At 37.1% G+C, this 22,055-nt stretch overlaps 2 protein-coding genes across 2 annotated transcripts in view; one reads left to right on the top strand and one right to left on the bottom strand.

Annotated features, from left to right (window-relative positions):
• timeout (circadian regulator timeout) overlaps positions 1–22,055 on the top strand; it is a 369,648-nt gene that overhangs the window by 90,454 nt on the left and 257,139 nt on the right. The gene's annotated exons all lie outside the window — the stretch shown is intronic.
• Positions 7,049–11,588, bottom strand: LOC138704599 (uncharacterized). The gene has a single exon (XM_069832669.1). It carries the CDS (start codon positions 11,212–11,214, stop codon positions 7,354–7,356), a length of 3,861 nt encoding a protein of 1,286 aa, XP_069688770.1. The 5' UTR covers positions 11,215–11,588; the 3' UTR covers positions 7,049–7,353.

Below are 22,055 nucleotides of genomic sequence, written 5' to 3'. Positions count from 1 at the left end.
GTTCTTCCTCGGGTTAACATTGGGCTGTAATGTTACATGTCATATAGGTAATATATAAAATTTAATTAGTTATGTCATAAGCTCAACTTCATTTGTGCAGATATATTTACAAAACCTGTACATGGATCAGGGAAAATTGCAATGTGGTGGTGGGGGCACAAGGGAAACTATATAGGAATTACTACATACGAACAGTCTTTTTTTTCCTAATTGTTCAGTAGATAATTATACATTTTAGAAAGCATCCGTTGTTTTATATAACTTTATGCAGTGATATGAACGGATTTTGAATATTACTCTACGGCAATGTTTCTCGAGGGAATTTATAATTTTATGGAACAGCATATGTCAACACTGATTTATCCATTAGTATTTCCAGATATTACATTTAACTGTAACATTTCCCTATGTGAACAATCATTTTTACGTGAAAGTTTGAAATTACATAAGAAATAAAAGGCGTGTGATTTTTTTATATTGTGGACAGGGCTATAATTCATCAGTATTGGCCATACATTAATTAAAATCTTTTTTTCTGATTTGATATTCCGAATATGTATGTTCACAAATGTAGCGCATCAGAATTTCATTTGAAGAACTGTTTTATAAAAGTCTGTAATTTAGTGTGATGGTGAACTTTGAAAAGATTATACTCAGCAGATAGAACAAATGTTACACAAATGTAGTGTTCATCTCAATTAAACTGGTTTATTGTCTTAAAAAAACATCTTGCGTAAAAAATGTTAGCCTGATTCAGTATTGTTATTTTAACTACCAAAGAATTATTTTTGTGATTCATGTGGTATGAGGAAAACGCATTTCCATCGTGTCTCATAGAAATGTAATAAGTATTAATGGCCCTTCAAGAAATACTTTAGTCACGACTTTTTAAAGTGGTAAGCAGAAATATGTCAATTCAATGTGTGTACCTATATCTGTTTCGTATCAGAACATAAAATATACTAATATAATCCTCGAGGACTATTAAAAAATTAAATAAACTTGAATTTTTTTTATTTTACTAATTGAGCCTTTTTCTTTTGAACCTTTTCATGGATGAAATTGTAGAAAGTCTACCAAAACGTCTCTGATATAGAATACCTCTTTTACTCATCATACGTTAAGCGGACGATACTATCCTTTTGGAAGAGTCAGAGGTTAAGTTACAAAATACTTCTTCATACATTGAACACAGTGAAACATGAACAAAATATGACAGTATATAGAAAGCAAAATTGTATGACAGTTTCTAAAGAACCTAAGAGTTATGAACTGGAGGTGGAGGAGAAGATAATATTATTGAGCTTCTTGTATTTGGAGACTGACATCTAGCGACGGAAGGCTTCTTAAAGAGGTAGAAAACCAAACTCCTAAAGCAGCACATATCTCTATCTGAGAGATATATACAGAAACAAATATATGTTTGTATGTGAAAGTAAAATAATATATGTTATATAAAACTACAATAAGATCCATTATGACATATGCTGCAGAGACAAGGACTGGCACAAACAAAACAGTTAAATTAATGAGAACCATAGAGATGAAAACATTCAAAACAATACACAATAAAACCACAGTCTACTATATACAGTCACGAAGCTTGAGTTTTGAGGGTGCTAGAAACAATAGACTATGACGGTACTATTTTGCATGGCCTGTAATGAGGCGATATTAGCGATCCTAGTGGTGAGCAACTATCTAATGTTTGCGTATTTACTACGTATTGAGCTTCGCGACTGTATATACTAGACTGTGATAAAACATTTAAAGACAGGGCGACAGAGTCAGGAATGAAGATAATAGATGAACAATACATAGGTTTATTCAGAAGTGAAGAAAGATTAGTTTATTTTTAAGAAAATTTCTTGTTTCAATTGTTTCATTATTGTCCCTATGGCAAATGAAATAAATAAACAGCAATTCAAGCTATTCTCGTGGCTAACGAGAAAAACATGTGCGACGCCATAGTCTTAGTCATAACATGGCCAACATTGAACAAGTTTATATATAAATGCACTTTTAATATGAGTTTAATAATATAGTAATTCCTTTGTTTTTTTTTTTTTTTTTTTAGAACAGTGAACATGTAATTTATATTAGGCGATTGTCACGATGGCCATGACTAGATCGAGATAATCACGTGATTCCGATTTGCGCTGTTAGCTACGGCTATTCTTGAGTGGCGTAATGACCACATTCAACAGAATACATCGATGAGTTATCGCTAGCAGCGTATTCCGAATCTCACCGGACCGGTAGACAACAATGACGTCACGCTGCAGCGAAATAGGAACAAAACTGCTGGAAGGATCGATGGCTGTCATGGCGACTGTATAAGTTGTTGTCTGTGCTACGCTAGCAAAATTTTGCGAAATTTCCGTACTGCCATCTCGTTCAAAGAAAAGAGATCATAAACAACTTATTTCTTGAACCGGTAGTAATAACTGGTCCGTTGACATGTTCGCTCATAAACCATTAACATATTGTTTTTACGTTGTGCTCATTACAAACAATACAGCAGAACTAAAGCAGAACACACCGCCATGACACAACAGTGCACGATGCTATTCGTCTGCTAATTCCCGTCCTATACAAGAACGAATCAGCAGACATTTGATCATTGATGTGTTTTCTTTGATGCCACTAATGTGTCTTCTTTAATAAATTAATCCCAGAGAATGATCGGTTTGCCTCTAAAACTGCGAATCGACGTTATTCATTGTTACTATGAATGTAATAGAGATTGTTCCAGTGCACTGAGAAGATTTAGAACTCTAAATGTAGGCCTATTGAGATCTGGACCCTGCATTTTGTCGTCATTATGGAAGCTTGCATAACATTTGAAGATATTTCGCAAGATTTTCTTCTGAATGTTGTCGATTTTCTAGAATAGAAAATGGTAGAGGAGGAAAATGTGCACTGTATCTGAATGTTTTGAAATTGGTTTATACCTGAATAAATTCTATTCCTTTATGAACAAAATGCATTATTATTTTTCTATAAAATCAATTCTTAAAAACAATGTTTTAATACTTACAAATCTTTCTTGACTTCAGAATAATCCTATAGCTTACAAGACGTACAGAAATTTATGAGAAGAAGAAAGTATTGGAATGAAGATTTTGAAGGAATGGGTGTTACCGGACTTGTGAAGGCGGCCAATGAATAAAAACGCAAAGGTTGAATATCAGATTTTACAACTAAAGAGATGGTGTGGATGTTGGACATCTGAAGAAATTGAGGCATTGTTAATGAACAGGCTTTAAGCTTATTTCTAAGCGAAAAAGAAGAAGAGTTTATGATGAAACTATCTTTCAGAGAACATTTATAAATATAAAATATCATAGGATTGAAATGAATAAATTTAACTTTCATAATACTGAATTTCCATACCTCTTCTATTTTATATTTTCAATTAAATAGGATATTGTTTTATATTATAGTCTACTTGAAATAATTAAACAGTATAAAATGGATTGTATTATTATTATTATTATTATTATCATTATTATTTCTGAAGCTTTCATGAGCTTTCTGCTCTCTTCTTTTCGTGCTTAGCTAAGCGTCAAGTTTCAGTGATTGGGGCCACCACTTTTATTCAATATATACCTCAACTCCATCATCAGACATTGGCGACTAACAATTCATGGAAACATCCCGCTCTTCCGAAATTGTACTCTAGATACGTTATTATATGCAGACGATCAGGTTCTTTTTGCTACAAATGAAGACGAGCTGCAATACTCAATACATCACCTGAATATAATAGCACAAAATTTCAATATGAAAATTTCCGCAAACAAAACAAAAATTATGGCGTTCCAAGGTAAACAGCCAGTTAGGAGTAAAATTTGCATTGGAACCCATACGTTAGAACAGGTAAACCCATTTAAATATTTAGGTTATAATTTGACATATTTACATGTTACTGATATATCTGAAAATATTCAACATTTTAATGGAGCCTTAAGAACCATCAACCATGTTTTCACAACCACGAAAACCCAAAAACATACCAGGTTAAAAGCATATAAAGTTCTAGCAAGACCTGTCCTCATGTATGGTAGTGAGGCCTGGACTGTCCGAAACTCAGATGTTCAACGCCTAACAACTGCGGAAATGAGATTTCTAAGGAGGACTGCCGGCTACAGCTTGCTTGACCACAAAAGGAATGAACTAATTACAAAAGAATTAAAAATTACACCTATTTATGAACATCTCAACCACTATAGACAAAAATGGCTTAGCCATGTCAATAGAATGGACCGTTCCAGACTCCCAAGACAAATTTTCCGCTATATACCACATGGAAGACGATCTTTGGGACGCCCTCTGAAAAGATGGACGGAGACCGTAACAGGCCACTAGGCCTAATACCTACAAGGACGATGATGATGATGATGATGATGATGATGAAAATGGATTGTAATGATCAGAATTGGTTGCATTTCGTTTTTAACCTGAAAGAATCATTTGCTAACAAATTTAAAGAATGAAGTCGTGAGATCCAATTTAGGCATACTTTAATAAAGATTTCAACAATTTTTTTTAAGTAATACATTCTTTGCATTAAGTATCAACAAATTTACAGTTTTCACTTGTACGTTCTAATGTGGATGCGTTAATGAAATAAGTTTTAAAATGCTTGGTCCGTCATTGTATCTCGGTATGAAACATAGCCGTTCGTATATTGTTGCTTTGAATACATTCACGTAAGTTAATAGTGGTTCTGTCATTCATAGATGTTTAAGCTTTTCCTTCCGTTTGAATTATGTAACAATTGTGTAATGAAGCCCTTTTGAGGTAATCGTATGGATACCCCACATCAAAACAGCACACGGCAACAATCAATAACGTCGTTGTGGTGTTTCGATGTAAATACGCCATACTGCTTTGTACAATCAGCCTAGTTGAACATTAGAGTGCCTGTTCGACTATGTAATTTCTCTGGAACTTGATGTATCGGTCTGTAATTGCAAACCAGCGATAAAATTAAAATTAAAAAAAAATGAGACGATTATTAAAAGATATTTATACCTATGCTTCTTGATGCTTACAATAGTTAGATTTTCTTTCATTATTCTGTATATGTCTTCGAGATATGGTAAATTAATTCAACTTCTACGATGAAATTTCTGGTCAACGATTACTTTGATTGAGTTTGTTGCTTTTGTGCGAGGGAAAGTTAAAAGGGTAACGGGCCTTTCAGCTCATAAAAACACACAAAATGATACGTTTACAAATTCCACAAAAATATTAGAACTTTTCAAAACTAAAGAGTTATTTTCATATTTGTTTGATTACCATTGATCAGACTTAAGTCTATTACGATGAACCAAGGAGATAGAACAGGGTTTAGCACAAATATTAGTCATCGCCAACGTCAACATAAAAAATATTTAGGATTCAGATTTCTGTAAACATGTTTATAATACTTTCATGCTAGATCCAGTTTTACTTCATTTTACGTTTTAAATGTGAAACTGCTGTGGGAACTGATCGGAAAATCAAATCCAAGAGGTGAAACATCATACGAATAACATTACAAACTAGCGTTTTCAACATTTTAATTTTTAGCTCGTGGACATTCTAACTAATACACCTGCGGTGACCATATTTCCTGAATTAAAATTCGGGACAGATGAAAGGAGCATATCTTTCTCTTTAAATACCCCCATCTCTTTTCTGTTGGAGTACGGATTGAAATAAAGCACAAGTGACTTTTATTACTACATGTATTGACCTCTAAATTGAACAATTAAAAGTAACATTATCAGATAGACTCAAAATTATTAACCCTTAAATTTTCAAAACTTCATTTCTCACACTAGTTTATTAAACCGTGTCGGACTGTAAAGAAAACAACTATCGCAATGTTCATATTTTATATGTTGTACAATATTATAGTATTGTGAAATTTTAATTTTCCTACCAATTTTTTTTCTATTCTATTAAAATTATAGCATATAACCTGTTGTATCCTATAGGATACTTTGCGAATTTAAGGGTTAATTGCAAAATTTAGTTTATTTGAAGTGTGTGGGAACTACCCATTCCATTTTATTATAGGTTTACCGTTGAATTGATTGACGACGTAGATGTGTACGAACCGTATTTCTCTAACGAAGACAACTTTATAAACTTTTTGTTTTTCATAAATTTTTATACAAGATTTGGAAAGATTAATTTGGATGACAATACATCCTATTGTCATTTATGATTTTTCTCATCTCCATAAATTATTAGTTATCGAAAATGCGCTTTGTACTATAGAATTGGTTCCGGGAAGTGGCGAAACATCTACAATGTAATAGTGCGTTATTTAATATATATTTGTCGTTTTGAGTTTCGTCTCATCCATAAAATACGTGAATAATTAAATGTGGATGAAATTCATTACTTTTTTTGTTATTTTTCAGGACACAGGGACAAACCTATAAAATTCTGGACTTCCCCGAAAATTTAGGGACGTATGGTCACCGCATATACCCACATAGCGCCATTTATTTTCAGGTTTTGGTCAATTACAAAAAGGATTGAAAAGAGAACCTTCTTTTAAATGAGATCATTGATGCGGTGGAAAATGGTTGTGCAAGAATACCGAACATATTCATTAAACAGTGGGCTATGTGCATGTAGTGTATTGTAAGTTAGGGGGTATTATACACAAGAAACTGAAATTATTTCAGTTCTAAGAACTGTTGGACTCTTAAAATAATTGCAGTATTAAAAAAAAGTTTTGGGGTTTTCCATAGTGTGTTGAGACTTTTTATGTTGAACGTTTCGGAACTACGTACAGAGTAATATGGTATCAAACCTTAAGATTTGCATACTCTGTAGGACACATGTCCATCCGAAGGCCTGGTACTGTATTACCCAGATGATGGAAACTGTGGGTGTTGAAGGTTGGAGATATTAAGTTTCCTACACAAGACATAAAAAAAAAAATCTTTATTTTTGTCCTGTATATTTTATTAGGCGGTTCGCCCTCTGAAACACCCCTTTATTTTTAACTTTCCCTCGTATATTACGTCACGTTCATTCAGCTCTTTAGGACAGTGATAATGTTGCTTAACCAGATCCTAAATGTATTCAAATTGACTTATTCTGACATGTTATTCGTTTACTTTCACTGAAATGGAGCATATAAAATGCTGATCCGACATTTATGTTGTGGAATGTACTTAATACATGGACTTGTTCTTAATCAGTGTTTATTTACCATTAATATTATTCTTTTAAAGTTAGTCTATTTTGAAATTAAAACCTCTATTGATGGGCATAGTCCAAATTCTGCACGATTTCGTATTGCCGTCCTACTGAGACCATGCCCTAATATCTGGGTGAATGTCACCACAGATCACCGATGCTCGACATGCTCCTAACCTCAATGTCTTGCTGCCGACTGTACTCAACAGCAAGTCGCCTTCTGCGTTTGGCACAATGTGACAACGCCATAGCTAGAGCCCCAGCCATAGCGAGACCTACACCTAGCAAAACAAACATACCAGGGTGCGAACCCGAAACTAGTGAACTCGAAATGCTGTCTTTCACTGATACACGAACACCCGATGCGAATGCGTCGCTTGCACGACTGCTGTAAAACACTGATTTGTCTCCCATTGCAAGAGTCACATTCTCAAACACAAGATTCTCTCCTTCCAGTGGTGTGGTTGTGTTGGGTGATAACTCAGTACCGTCCTCACTTCTGTTAAGGTACTTGATGGAGATGGTGTTGATGATATACGTAATGTTACCACTGTTCATACTGCTACTTGTTGCATTGTCTTGCTTTGAAGCTACTTTCTCTGAAGTCACTGTAGTGTTTGTTTTCAGTAACTTTGACTTGTTTGTAGGAATCTTGGTGGAATGGTTTGTAGGTACAGAGTTCCGGACAGAACTATTCGAAGGAAATGAGTTTGACTGGTTAGTAACAACATTTGTGTATTCATGCTTAGTCTTGTTTGATGTGTGTTGTGTTTTGAGTGTATTTTCATTTCTAGTTGAATTTAAAGCAATTAGAATGTTTACTGTGTATTTTTCTGATGTTTTGTTTACGAGGTTTATTGACGTTTGACTAATATTGGAAGATTGATTCTCATTTCTATTCGGAGATTCGTCCCCTTGCATAATATTATTAAGTGACTTGTCCTCTTCCTTAAGTTTATGGAAGACTTTGGAAGAGGATGTCTGTTTCTTAAATGTGTCATTTTTAATAGAATTTGGAATCATCTTATGTGCATTAAAATTGTGTAATTCACTGTGATTAAATGAATCAGCATTTAGTTGTTTCTCCCTGCCTTTCGAATTGGGGAAGAATTTATGTTGTGTCCAAGATTTACTTGCAATCATAATTTTAGTTACATTCAATGGGATGTCCGTTTCTATATTGCGTGTTGCATTATCTGCAATCTGTGTACCGATAATTTTGCTTACAATTTTTGAAGAAGTATTTTCATTTGTCGTTAACATTGCATTTATTGTGTAATCATTGCTGTGTTTGGAATTGTTATCATTGACTGCAAGTTCATTCTGAATATTAACATTGCTATCAGTTACATTGTTGCTTATAAAATTGGACAGTGTGGGAAACATAATTTCAGTTGTATTAATGCGCAGGTCAGTTGTAACATTCTCTTTGTGATTGTTATCTGACAGCATTGGTTGTTGGAAGGTTGTCTGTATTGTAGTTGGTTTTGTTTCGTCATATAAAGAATATGTTTCAGGAGTTGTGGGTTCGTTCTTCTGAAGCGTTTTGTTGGTACTGTTTATTTTTGAACTGTCGGGGTGCGTGTGTATAACAGTTTCATCCTCATAGAATTTAGTTGTGTTTATGTTATCAGAATTTAATGAAGTGGTAGGAATTCTGAACATATCTTCGGTAGTGGGAGAACTTTCAGGTTGTACATATGTAGAGGTTGTTTTCAGTGTGTTATAAGAGTTTGTGACAGGGTCTATTTCGTTAATTGAAGTGGTTGTGTCAAATGTTTCCGTAGAGTATTCGGAAAGATTGATGTATGGTGCGCCTGGTAAAAGATCTGTGGAAGGAGGGACATTAGTCACCAACGTTAAGTTGCCAAGAACTTGTGTGTTGCGTATTCTGGCAATGGGAAACATTTTTGCTGTAACTGTTGCATCGTACCTGAGTTCTGCAGTTAATCCATCAATGCTAGTTGTCACTATCATAGAAGAAAACGTAGACGTATCTGCGTTGCTCGTAGTGATGTTGAAGTCAGAATCTTGGAGATGAATCACAGGCGTAGACGCAAGACGCGGTGGCGAAGCACAATATGCATCTTCAAGTGAAGATTCCAGCTGCTGTTGCTGATGTTTCTGCTGACGACGTATCCAGTTAGCAAGCCAGAGCATGTCTTCACAGTCCCACGGATTGCCGTTCAGTCGTAGCGTACGGAGTCGTGGCAGGAAATGAAAGAAGTCGGACCGGAGATTCGTCAGTCCAACGTTTCCGAGATTCAGCTCACGAAGCTGACGAAATGCCGCAAGCGCGGCCGTGTCTGCCAGAAGCTGCTGAGCGAGAACTGGGCTGGAATCCAGTTCTAAGACTTCTAACCTCTCCGGCGACGTGACTGGGAAAGACATCTCCTTCGCACCTGCCGTAGAAGCGATACCATTCAGTGAAGACAATCGGAGAACAGTCATTAGTGGTCCAGATAGAGCATTTCCTGGAAGACTTTTCAAGGGATTTTCTGATATATCTAAGATCTCCAGCGCAGTCAGTTGACTGAGGGCACCGTTCTGGATAACTGAAATGTTACTAGAACGGAGTGATAAATATTTCAGACGTGGAAGTCCTTGGAAATCCCCAGTGCTTAGCTGATGGATTTTGTTGCGTTGGAGGTGAAGAGCTGTCAGTCCTGATGGTAGACTGCGCGGAACAACTTGGAGGTCATTCCCAGACAAATGGAGAGTGGACAACACTTCAAGTCTCCCCAGAGCGTCTTCTTCTAATTCGACGATCTGGTTGTCTGAGAGATCTAGGAGCTGAAGGAGGGGATAGCTGTCCAGATCTCCACACCTAACAGTTGTCACTTGGTTCCCTGCCAGTCTTAGAGAGCGTATGGATCTTGTCAAGGCTGCTGGAACTTGGCACAGCCCTGACCTCGACACATCCACAATCTGTAACCTCCTACCCGTTCCCACTAACACCATTAGCTCTTGTCTCAAGCGTCCCAGCACCGGGTTGTCGGCTAGGATGAGTTCCATCAGACTTCCCATGGACTGGAAAGTGCCGGGAGAGACACTGCAGATCTGATTACGGGACACGTCTAGTTGCTGAAGACGCGTCAGACCGATGAAGCACTCATCACTAAGAGCTTCCAGTGTGTTGTCGCTAAGGTTAAGTTTTTGAAGACTGTTCAGTTCGCTAAAAACACCGTCATCTAGGGTGGAAATATTGTTTTGAGAAATGTCTAACTGTTGGAGGTTTGAGAGTCTACTGAAATATTGTCCTTTTAACGCTTCGAGATTATTCTGTGCTAAGTTCAGAACCCGAAGATTTTCAAAGAAGTTGAAAATGCTGTCGTTGAGACTGGAGATGTTGTTACGCGATAGATCCAACCAAAGCAGACTGCTGTTGAGGTTTAACGAAGTCGGGGCAACGAACGACAGCTTGTTAAAGCTGAGATTCAGTCTCTGCAAACTCGGAAGATAAGCAAACACAGCTTCTTCTAAAACTGAAATGTCATTGGAAGATAGATCTAACACTTGGAGGTTCTCCAGGCCTTTCAACCAACCGTCACTAACGTCGGCAATAGAATTCCAACTGAGGTTGAGTACCTGAAGAGATGTCAGTTGTTTGAACACACCCTCTTGCAGCTTGGTGAGGAGGTTCGAAGACAGGTTCAGTCTTGATAACCGCTCCAGCCCAGCGAAGTGACCTCCCCGCAGTTCGCGGATCAGACAGTTTGTCAAGGTCAGTTCCGTGAGGCCGGGCAGCCTTGCAACGACGATGTCTGCCATGATGTCGGGGGCGGAGGCGTTGTCTGCCGTGACGTTGATGACCTCCAGACTCCACGTGGTCGACGGCAGCTGGTGCAGGAGCGAAGACATGCCGTCGTGACGGACGTTTCTGCAAGAGGCCAAAGTCGCGGTCGCGCACACGCACCCCGCGGGGCACGACCCCCCGTTCTCCGCGGTATTGCCACACACCACCACTAACATAAGCGCCGTCACTAACAGTGTTTGGGCCATGTCGCGAGCTGGCCGGGTCCCACGCGGAACTACACTCTCTGCGCCCACTTCACATATCTCAGTGTTTGTGCCGAATATTGAAATTCATGGTGCCCGCATCCTTTCCGATCGATTTATATTTATTCGACTTTCAATTAAGTGCGATATATCTGTGTTTACTGTCGATAAAGTAAACAGATCCATTCATGAAATCATTGGCGAAACGTGGTGGTCATGTTTGTACAGTTTTTCCCCTCCCCGATATTAACTTTTCCGTCCAATTGTTGTTTTTCGTAAATGTTGCATATAAATAACTTTATTGCATACATACATTCATTAGCTCATATTCATTGCCGACACTTGTTGCTGTTGGGAATGAAATATTCGCAAAACGGAATAATTTGTAATGCACACAACCGGGAACAAAAATAGTAAGATAGATCGCAGTTTTTCATACTGTTTGATATTTAAATTTGAGTTCATTTGTCAGGCAGAACAGCGAATGTTTTAATTATATTAAAATTTCCTGGGGATCAGTAATTCATTCACCACAGGGGCCTGGTTTTGCTATCACAGAACGCCGGTGTTATTTCTGCGCTGCCGAGAACCTCGACGGATATGGTAATGATGCGGTACAGCGCTGCAGACATTAGTTATGACAGCTTTAACGATTTTTCACCTGTCCGTGTCGTACCTTTTTCAGTTCGTTGTATGTACGTTTTCAGTATCCATCGGTAATAAATATCCCTTACTTTTACCGGATAAAAATTTACACTTTCTGTAACGATAACCTGTAAAAATCGACAGAGTATTTCGTAAACGATACAACAGTTTGAGCTTCATTTTCGCGAAACATAAACGAATCGCTGTCTACAAAGAAAATGTCTGCTTAATCTTCATTACGCTTATTAACAGTCACTTATTTTTGTTTTCGCAAATAATATATTACCACTAGCATGAGAAATGTAAGTTACATCTCGGGTTTTATAGTGTTGGTAAACAGTAAAAGCTCAGTGTAACACTTATTTATTATATTGGAATATATTTTCACATCTCAGTCACTGTTTTATAAATGAAAATCGCAGATTATAAACAAATGTTTCATTGAAATATAATAGACGGACGCGAAATATCTTGTGAACGTCTCTTGTTCCCATAGCAACCTTTGAAAGGAGAATGCGTACGTTTGACTCGCAAGACCCGCTCACATCCGATCCTATCGGCTTTCAGCTCACAACTGACTCACAATTGAGGGGGATGCTTGTTTCTCCCCCTCTTGATGATGTCACTCGCGCCAGCTACCCCTTGTGATGCAGTAACCGCGCTTAAACCGCGATTGACCGTCCTGGCCCGGAGCTCCCGGTCTACTGGTGTGCTGCAACACAAGACGAAGAAGACAAACCCCGCGCGCAACCACCCCCGCGATCCGATCCGATCCGATCCCCCAAACCCCGCCGCCGCCACCTTGGTTGCTTTACCACCACTACCGGCATCCCCTCCCCGATAATATCAACCCTGGAAAACATGAATGGTGTAAGTCTACTTCTGCCGCCGCGTATATGTGTCACGTGTTGCCGTCGCGAACAGCAGCTCAAATTCGCGTCTTCATTTTCGTAATGACCCGCATAACAGAATGGAATCTACATTCGCTTACAAGCAAACTTTCTGATGGGGGCAGATAAAAAAGTTATTTATTTTTTCTCCCACGATGTGAATATCGAAAGAAGTGCTTATACAAATTTTGGCCACTCGACCGCAATTACGAACCTGTCCAGAAAGTGAGTTTCCCTGAGGCCGTTTACAGAAAAAAAGCACAATTACATGAAAAGATTTAATGAAACAGATACAGCAATTGTTGCGCTATTTGTCAACATATCCCCCACTGCAATTGAGACATTTGTCATATCATGGGATCAATTCTTGTATTTGTGTCGTAGAAGCCTGCCTCCTGGGATCGGAACCAGCGTTTGACAGCCGTCTGCACCTCTCTGTCGATTCCATGACATGACAAATGTCTCAATTCCGGTGGAGAGTATGTTGAAAAATATCTCAACAATTTTAATACTGTGTCTACTCCAATACATTTTTTTCAATGAAATTGTGTTTTCTTTCCGTTAACGGCTCCTAGCGAACTTATTTTTTTACGGCCCTCGTAATTTGCGGTCGAGTGGCCAAAATTTGTACAAGCTCTTTTGACATTATAGCATGGTGAAGGAAAAAAAATTGTGCATCTCTAAAATATTTAAATACATGGAATAATGAAGTGAAAACAGTAACATAAAATTGCATTATGTATTTATTCATAACATAATCTATATTTTGTTCGTATGTATGTAATATGTTATACATATTTCTCACTGGATAGCTACAAACATTTAGAATTTTGATGGGTGATGGATGAATCGATTTGGTAGTCTTCACCTCATATTCTAATTGAGTTGTTGATCAGATCATGATAAATAAATGTAATGAAATAAATGCACCATGAGATTGACGTTGAAATATGTTAATTATATTTTCTTATATTGAACCTAGAAAATATTGTCCATTTTTATTTCAGAAGGTCACTTTAGATTTATAATGTATACTGTACAGCAGCGATTTTCAATCATTCGACACTCGTGGACCGGTAAAAGTCAGGCAGAAATGTTGGGGACCGACAAAATAGAAAATCATACACTATTTTTTAAAATTACAAATTTAATTTTTATTTGTTAATAGAACGATATTTAAAATTACAACTTGAACAGTCGCATCAACTTTGTAACTTGAAGTTTGTAAGTTTACATTTACGCATTCAATTATCCTGTTTCTCTGGAAAGTTATTCTTATGGATTAAATGATACTTTTGCTGCCGCTTATTTGCCAAAATCTTGTGGATTCTTGGATCTAAAGTGGATACTGCAAGACGGAGGGCGGCATCAACATCCATTCGGTTCCTGTATTTTGTCTTAATTACACAGACAGCAGAGAAAGTTGTTTCACATAAATATGCTGTTGAAAAAGTCACTAGTAATTTCAATTCTTTTCTGTTGATATCGGGATATTCTTCACATGCAGATAACCAAAACTAATTGAATGACTTGTTTTTGAATCTGGAGTTAAGAGTTAAATCACATGAAAGTTCAACTAAACTTACTTTCTCCTGAAGAGTGAGTCTATGGCAGTCCACGTCCTCCGTGGAAGGCTGAATTATCCAAAAATTCCCTTGCCGAGCATCTTCTTCATGACCATTAGGATAGTAGTGATTGAAACTTCAATCAAGTTGCTGAGATGTTGGTTTTATGACTTTAAATATATCTTCTTCATTTATGTCAGCCACAGTTAGAAATTCTTGGAGAAGGGGAAACATTTCCAAGTTATTTTCCTGCAAATATTGTCTCCAAAGAGTTAATTTCTTCATGAATGCATCTATTTTATTCCAGAGAGTAAACTCATTTGTCATAGTTTGCTGAAGAGATAGGTTTCAGTCATTAAGAAGATAGAACATGTCAGCTAAAGATGCAAGTTCAGCTTCTCATTCCCATAGTATGCGGGAAGTTCAGGTGATATTGTACAATGATATTAAAGATAAACAGAAACTATTCTTTTTGTAAAATTACGGAAAAAACTAATACTAAAGTTGAAATTACGAATTCTTGCCGCGGACCGGTTGATAACCACTGGTGTATAGTACACCTCTAATTGAGATGCTGGCTGATAAGATATCAATTATTAGGTGGTACATCTTAGAGATGGGAAAAGTTATTTTCTGGTAACAGTTCCAACTGTTCCAGTTCCATGAAAATACTAGGTTCCAAATAACAGTTCCAAAATAACAGTACCACCATATATTATATAGCCTACGCCGAAGTTCGCTCCACAGCACCGGATTGAATCCCTCTCCTCCAGTGTTTTTCCCTTTGTGGCCTGACTCCATATTGTTACCATAACAGATAAATTCTGAAGGATCAGAAAAACGACGAAAATCGAAAGAGAATTGGGAGGATAAATTTAAAAGGTACGCAAAACGCGTCCTTGCAAGGGGTTGGGGCTGTACAAAACTAAATATGTGAGCTCCAAGCCTGTTGGCCTCTAGTCTCACTCCGGGTTACGCTGCTCCACTGAAGGAGCTCTAGAAATTTTTGAAGGGGAAGCCGAAATTGGACGTAACCTCTTAGGTACCACATAGGTAGGATCAGAAATTAATTTTTACATTATATAATGTAGTTCCATACACGGCCGACTTGATGCTAGCTTCGCTTTTCCTTTAAAAGCGAAGGGAGCATCAAGTCGGCCGTGTTCCATAACATCGAGATGTAATGTAACAGTGGTGTTTTGGAACAGGCCGTTACGTTATTTTATAGTCATAACTCATAATTAGACTTCGTTGAATTGCCACACGCAGCATGCAATCAGGTTGCCGATGTACGGTAGTATAGAGGAGGTGAGCGACCGCCCGGTCTCATAGTATAAGCAGCTCATGTTAAGAGATGTGACCGGTCCAAATAGATAGAGCAGCTACAGCTAATGTATACCTATGTAAGCACTTGTTTTTGCATTACTGTGTTGGAATAGTCAAAGCTTAATATTTGTTCAGTGCAGACAAAAATTCAATAAAACATATTACGTACAATGAGAGTGTTGCTGTGCCAAATAATTGCCCCTGGAATACCCTTACCCCCGCAACCAGTCTTGGCCCGTTGGGGAACGTGGTTGGATGCTGTTAATTATTATGCAGAACATTACGGAAAAATAATAGAGTTAATTGATGAATTGGATAGCACAGACAGTTCCGCTGTTGCAGCTGTAAAATCATTGCCTTCTGAACAGCTATTGGAAGATATTCTGTTCATTGATTCTAATTTTAAAATCATGTCCGAAAGCATCACTCTGTTAGAATCGTCTAAACCACAACTCTCAGAAGCCCTTATTATAGTGGATAAAGTATCACAAACCGTTATCCAAAATAACAGTTCATTAATTTCAGAAAAAGTGAAATGTAAGTTGAGAAATATTATTGCTAAAAATTCTGTCTATTCACAACTTCGTATTATAAATTATGTACCATCAGGTTACGACAAGACGTCTGAAGTTGGTGTACTAAAAAGTAGTGACTTTCCGTTCTTCAAATATGTACGTATTACATCGTGTGATGTTGAACGTACATTTTCCCAAAATAAAAACTGTTTAAGTGACCATCGGAGGAGGTTACTTTACAGTCGCTCAAAATGTACGTAACTCTTTACTGCAATGCACATATTCAAGGATGATGTGAATATCTTACATTAAATTTTAAGAGTTAATATATCTCACTATAAAATAATTGTGTATTTACATGTTTAGACATTTCCTACTTCAATGATATCATTCATTATATTTCTTGAGTGCAGGATACAGGTTTTATTGTAACCGCAGTATACTGCTCAGTGTTTACATCAGAGGCATACTCCATCCCTCGCACGCCTCTTTCTCATACAGTCTATACCGCGTGCGCAGTAAACCTTACGATTCTCGTGGCAATTCCACGAAGTCTACTCATAATGTAATTCCATAACATCGAGTATTTTTTTGTAACAGCAAGTATTTTGTATAACAGGAGTATGTAATGTAACAGTGGTGTTTTGGAACAGGCCAGTGACACGTACGACTAGCACGTAATGTAACAGTGGTATTTAGGAACATGCACGTACGTACGACTAGTATGCAATATAACAGTGGTGCTTAGGACGCTAAATGATCACATACTTCCTTGTATGCCATGTGATGTAGTACGATGTCATAATGAAATCTTTTCTAATGCTAAATTGAATTCGTACATCAGGTTTGTTCGAAGCAGGAAATATAATGTAATTTTAAATTATTTGTAAATTGGTCACGAAATCGAAATGGATCCCAGTGGTAAATAAAACCTAACCTATTATTCCTCTTCTGCTTAGCTGAAGGTTACAATAGTGTTCAGTTTCTCCAAAAATTAGTAAATAAAAGCTATAATTATTTCGGCCGTGCTAAAATTCATATTAATAATGTACAATCATGAAGAATAATAATCTCATTGTAATGAAATATGAAAATTTACCGTTGTACTTTTTTTACACAGAAGAACTTCAATAATAGAGTCATGTTTCAACAGACTTTAGTTTAATTTCAAGAATTGGTAATGAAACTAAAACTGTAAAATATTTGGAAATAAAACCTAACCTATATATTTTCATCTCCTTTGATAAAATTCACAATGTAGTTACCATAATACAGGCATTATGTTAATTGATAGAATCCTATACTCAATTAATATCAGTTCCAAGATAATGTGTACATTTTTTAAAGACTATCTTCGTATCTTTACTGTTTATCTTTTACTTTAGTTTCCAACATTTATTTCAGTACGACGAAAGGATTCCCAATTCTGCTTTCAAACAGTGGCGCTAACTTATATGGGCTCGTGGGATCCGAGCCCACCCAATAATTTGTCGTGTTGTGAGATTTATTTAACTTAAGGCTCGTCAAATGTTTGAGCCCACCCACTGTTTTTTCAAAAGTTGGCGTCATTGCTTTCAATAGTACCAAACATGTTCCGTTCTGTGGAACAGGCGTTGTCATAATGTAGTTCCAAAGTGAAACGAGTATTTGTAACCGCAAGTATTTCGTACTAGCTCAGAGCAACACTGTTATTTTGGAACGTAGTATTCCAAGGTGCTGTTACTTTTTGGAACAGTTCCAAACAAGGAACGGTTCCAAAATAACCGTTAGGTTATTTTTTCCCCATCTCAACGGTATGACATGTCAGAGGAAGAACAATTGTTTGTATACATATAAAGTCTAATTAGTAGGCTATACTATGTTACTAGTCAGGGACGTACGCAATGGAGGGAGAAATGAGCTGGGCACCATACCCCATTATATCCTGGCTTATTTGCCTCACGAGTGGTGCCTTATTGGTGTCACTTACGGGGTTCTTCGAACAGTTGAAAAGTATTGGGAATAAATTTGCATAAAGAACAAAAAAAAAAGTTTCCTTCCCAGGCAGGATTCGAACCACGAAAGTCTTAGTTACTAGTCTACCGTGCTCTGGGGTGAACAAGGCTCTGAAATCAGCTACAAGGGTCGGTCCTGTTTCTTTTTTTGCCACTACTGTATATGCGTGCTAAAACATCGCTTCTCTAATGTCTAAATTGAAAATATACTGCGCTTTCGTATATTTTCCGTAAAACAGTCTTAAAATTCGACATTAATATTAATAATTTTAATGTCTTAAAGGGGGCGCGAGTCTTCCCATTCTTACGACGAATCATCTTTACTACTACTACTACTACTACTACTACTACTACTACTACTACTACTACTAATTACTGTTAAAGAGTATTCTGTCGTGCATGTTATATTGCTTAATTTCGTGTAAGAAATTGATGCTTCTCCATTATAAACCTTTGCGGTCAAGAGGCTGTGTCTGTTGTAAGTCACGTGGTACAGTTTGAAACAAGGATAACCACTAGAACCTCAGTGGGCTTCGATCTGCTTGCTTTGCCCATAGGGGAGACCGCAATGTTTGTGCGAGGATCCGTGTATAACGTGTGCCTCTACGGCGCCCGTTAGCTGATTGCTTCCTACGGCACGGAACCGAGTTCTATCCCTGACTTATTTCTGTAGGACGAGTTTCTCCAATCAATTCTGGTTGTTGTGACATTCTCAAGCCGCCAATGGCCATTTTTATTGTATCACGATCTCCTAAACGTTGAAAAGTGTTTGTACTTGAGAAGAGACAAAGAAAAAGTTGAGGAATACAAATATGAGTCGCTGTCGCAACTCATTTGTCTGTGCAGGCGAATTAGTGCCAGCTGTATTAGTTAATTTGAGATCAGGCAATGAAATTAACCCTGAGTCAAGTTGAGCTTAAATTTACTGTTGTATAAATACTGATCCAAGATCATTTCGTCTTACTCTAAAATCAAATCTAACTAGTTATTTTTCTCGGTTCAAGACGGTTCAGTGTTGTTTAGCAAAATCTGAATAATCCTTTATCAAAATAAAGAACAGTGAATATTGTTCTGCATATTAAATGGTAAGTGAGGTTTATTTTAGTTGTATGTAGAGAAAGATCTATATTAATATGTGAGGAAGGTCTCCATTAATATTCTGCATAGTCGGCCTGCGTGGCGCAGTCGGTAGAGTACTGGCCTTCTGTGCCCCAGATTGCGGTTTCGATCCCGGCCCAGGTCAGTGGCATTTACAGTGTGCTTAAATGCGACAGGCTTCTGTCAGTAGTTTTACTGGCATGTAAAGGAACTGCTGGACAAAATATCGGCACACCGGCGATGCTGATATAACCTCGTTAATTGCGAGCGTCGTTAAATAAAATCAGGATAAAATATAATTTAGAAATTTAATATTCCACATCATGCAGTATTGCATGTTTTTGGCTGTAGGCTGTATTATTTCTACATTTCATGTTTTTTTTTTTGTGCTTTCATATAACTTCATACTTTCCCAATCTCTTGGAATTACAGTCTACAGTAATTTATATTGGAACCTCCTCATTCTGTTTCGTGTTAAGGATAGACCTACATCGAAGTGATATTTGACAATTTTAGTTTTTAATATTGGACCTACAGTTTTCATTATTTGGCTTGTAAATAGTATTACTTACATATTTTGAGCTGAATTGGTAAATATTTTGTATATTTTTAAAGAGTTTTTCGTAAAAATTTTAATTGTTTTTCATCTCATATAAAAATGTTTTTAAACTGAAAATTTGCTATTATGTTCAACATATTGTCATTAATAATAACTGGCGTGGAAATTTTAAGTGTGCTTATTAGTTTTGTCTAAAAAATTGTTTACATTACTGTAGGTCAAATACAAAAAATAGTTCCACGATTGTACAAATTATTTATTTATTATTATTATTTTTTTTTTATTTCTTTGAAATCGTACTGAGATATCAATGCGGACTTTCATATAGTAAACATTGAGGCAGGCGTGGAAAAAAAGGTAATGCAGCTAACTCAAAATTTATAGAAAGATATAGGTTTTGAACGAGGGTAAAAGCTCACAAACTGAAAATCGAGGAAAATGCTGTTAAACAGCAGAGATTGCAGGGGATTTAAAGAGCGCACACTTTTAAAAATGGCTGCCAAAACAAGTGTTCTAAGGGGCGCAAATCCATGAAATTTTGTGGGTGGGTGGGTAGGTAGGTGGACGGACGGAGGGAGTGATAGATAGATGGGATGTATGGAATGAATGAATGAATGAATGAATGAATGAATGAATGAATGAATGAATGGGATGGATGGACGACTGGAAAGATGGATGAATGAATTAATGGATGGTATGGATGAATGGGTGAATGGTTGTATGGATGGATGGATGACTGAAAGGGATGGATGAATGGATGAATTAATGGATGAAATAGATGAATGAATAAATGAATGAAAGAATGACTGGGATGGATGAATGAACGTATGGATGGAATAGATGGATGAATGGATGGAATAGATGAATGAATGGGATGGATGGATGAATATGTATGGGATGAATCGATGAATGTATGTATGGGATGTATGGATGGATTGATGAATGAATGAATGGATGAATGAAAGAATGAATAGGTTGGATAGACGAATTGGATGGATGGACGGATGAATGAAAGAATGACTCGATGAATGGAATGGATGGATGGCTGGATGGATGAATGAATGGATGGGATGGATGGATGAATGAATGGGATGACTGGATGAATGAATAGATGGGATGGATGAATGAATGGGATAGATTAATGGATGAAATAGATGAATAGCTGAAAGAATGAATGGGATGGATGAATGAACGTATGGATGGAATAGATGGATAAATGGTTGAAAAAATGGATGGAATAGATGAATGAATGGATGCATGACTGCATGAATGAAACAATGAATAGGATGGCTGGATGAATGGATGTGGGATGGATCGATGAATGTATGTATGGGATGGATGGATGAATTAATGAATGAATGGGATGGATGAATGAATGAAAGAATGAATAGGCTGTATAGCCTAGACGAATGGGGTAGATGGATGGATGAATGAATGAATGCATGAATGAAACAATGAATAGGATGGATGGATGGATGAATGGATGTGGGATGGATCGATGAATGTATGTATGGGATAGATGGATGAATTAATGAATGAATGGGATGGATGAATGAATGAAAGAATGAGTAGGCTGTATAGCCTAGACGAATGGGGTGGATGGATGGATGAATGAATGAATGCATGAATGAAACAATGAATAGGATGGATGGATGAATGGATGTGGGATGGATCGATGAATGTATGTATGGGATAGATGGATGAATTAATGAATGAATGGGATGGTTGAATGAATGAAAGAATGAGTAGGCTGTATAGCCTAGACGAATGGGGTGGATGGATGGATGGATGAAAGAATGACTCAGTGAATGGAATGGATGAATGAATGGGTTGTATAGATGAATGAATGGATGGGATGAATGAATGGATGGGATAGACGAATGAATGGATGGGATGGATGGATGAATGGATTTATAGATGAATGAATAAATGGAAGAAGAATAAATAAATAAATAGGCCTAAATGAAAGATTGTGTATGGTAGATTAAATGGAAGAATTGAATTAATATTAATGAATGATTGAATGAATAATCGTTTGGTTATTTTGTTACATTATCCACCGTTTCAGTGAGCAGGTAGTGGAATGTATGTTACTGTGGCATGAATATTGTGTATATTCATTTCTTTTCTTCGTGATAGTCATTTGTTTCCTGTAAGTTACTTACCGCTTATAGTAAATCCTGTTTAAGATGTTGCGATAGCACCGGCGTGGTCCAGATGTTCTGGGATACTTGATTCCCTTGAATCTTGCA

This window comes from Periplaneta americana, chromosome 8 (genome assembly GCF_040183065.1).
Source record: "Periplaneta americana isolate PAMFEO1 chromosome 8, P.americana_PAMFEO1_priV1, whole genome shotgun sequence".
NCBI lineage: Eukaryota > Metazoa > Arthropoda > Insecta > Blattodea > Blattidae > Periplaneta > Periplaneta americana.
This window is presented reverse-complemented; position numbering and strand designations above follow the sequence as displayed.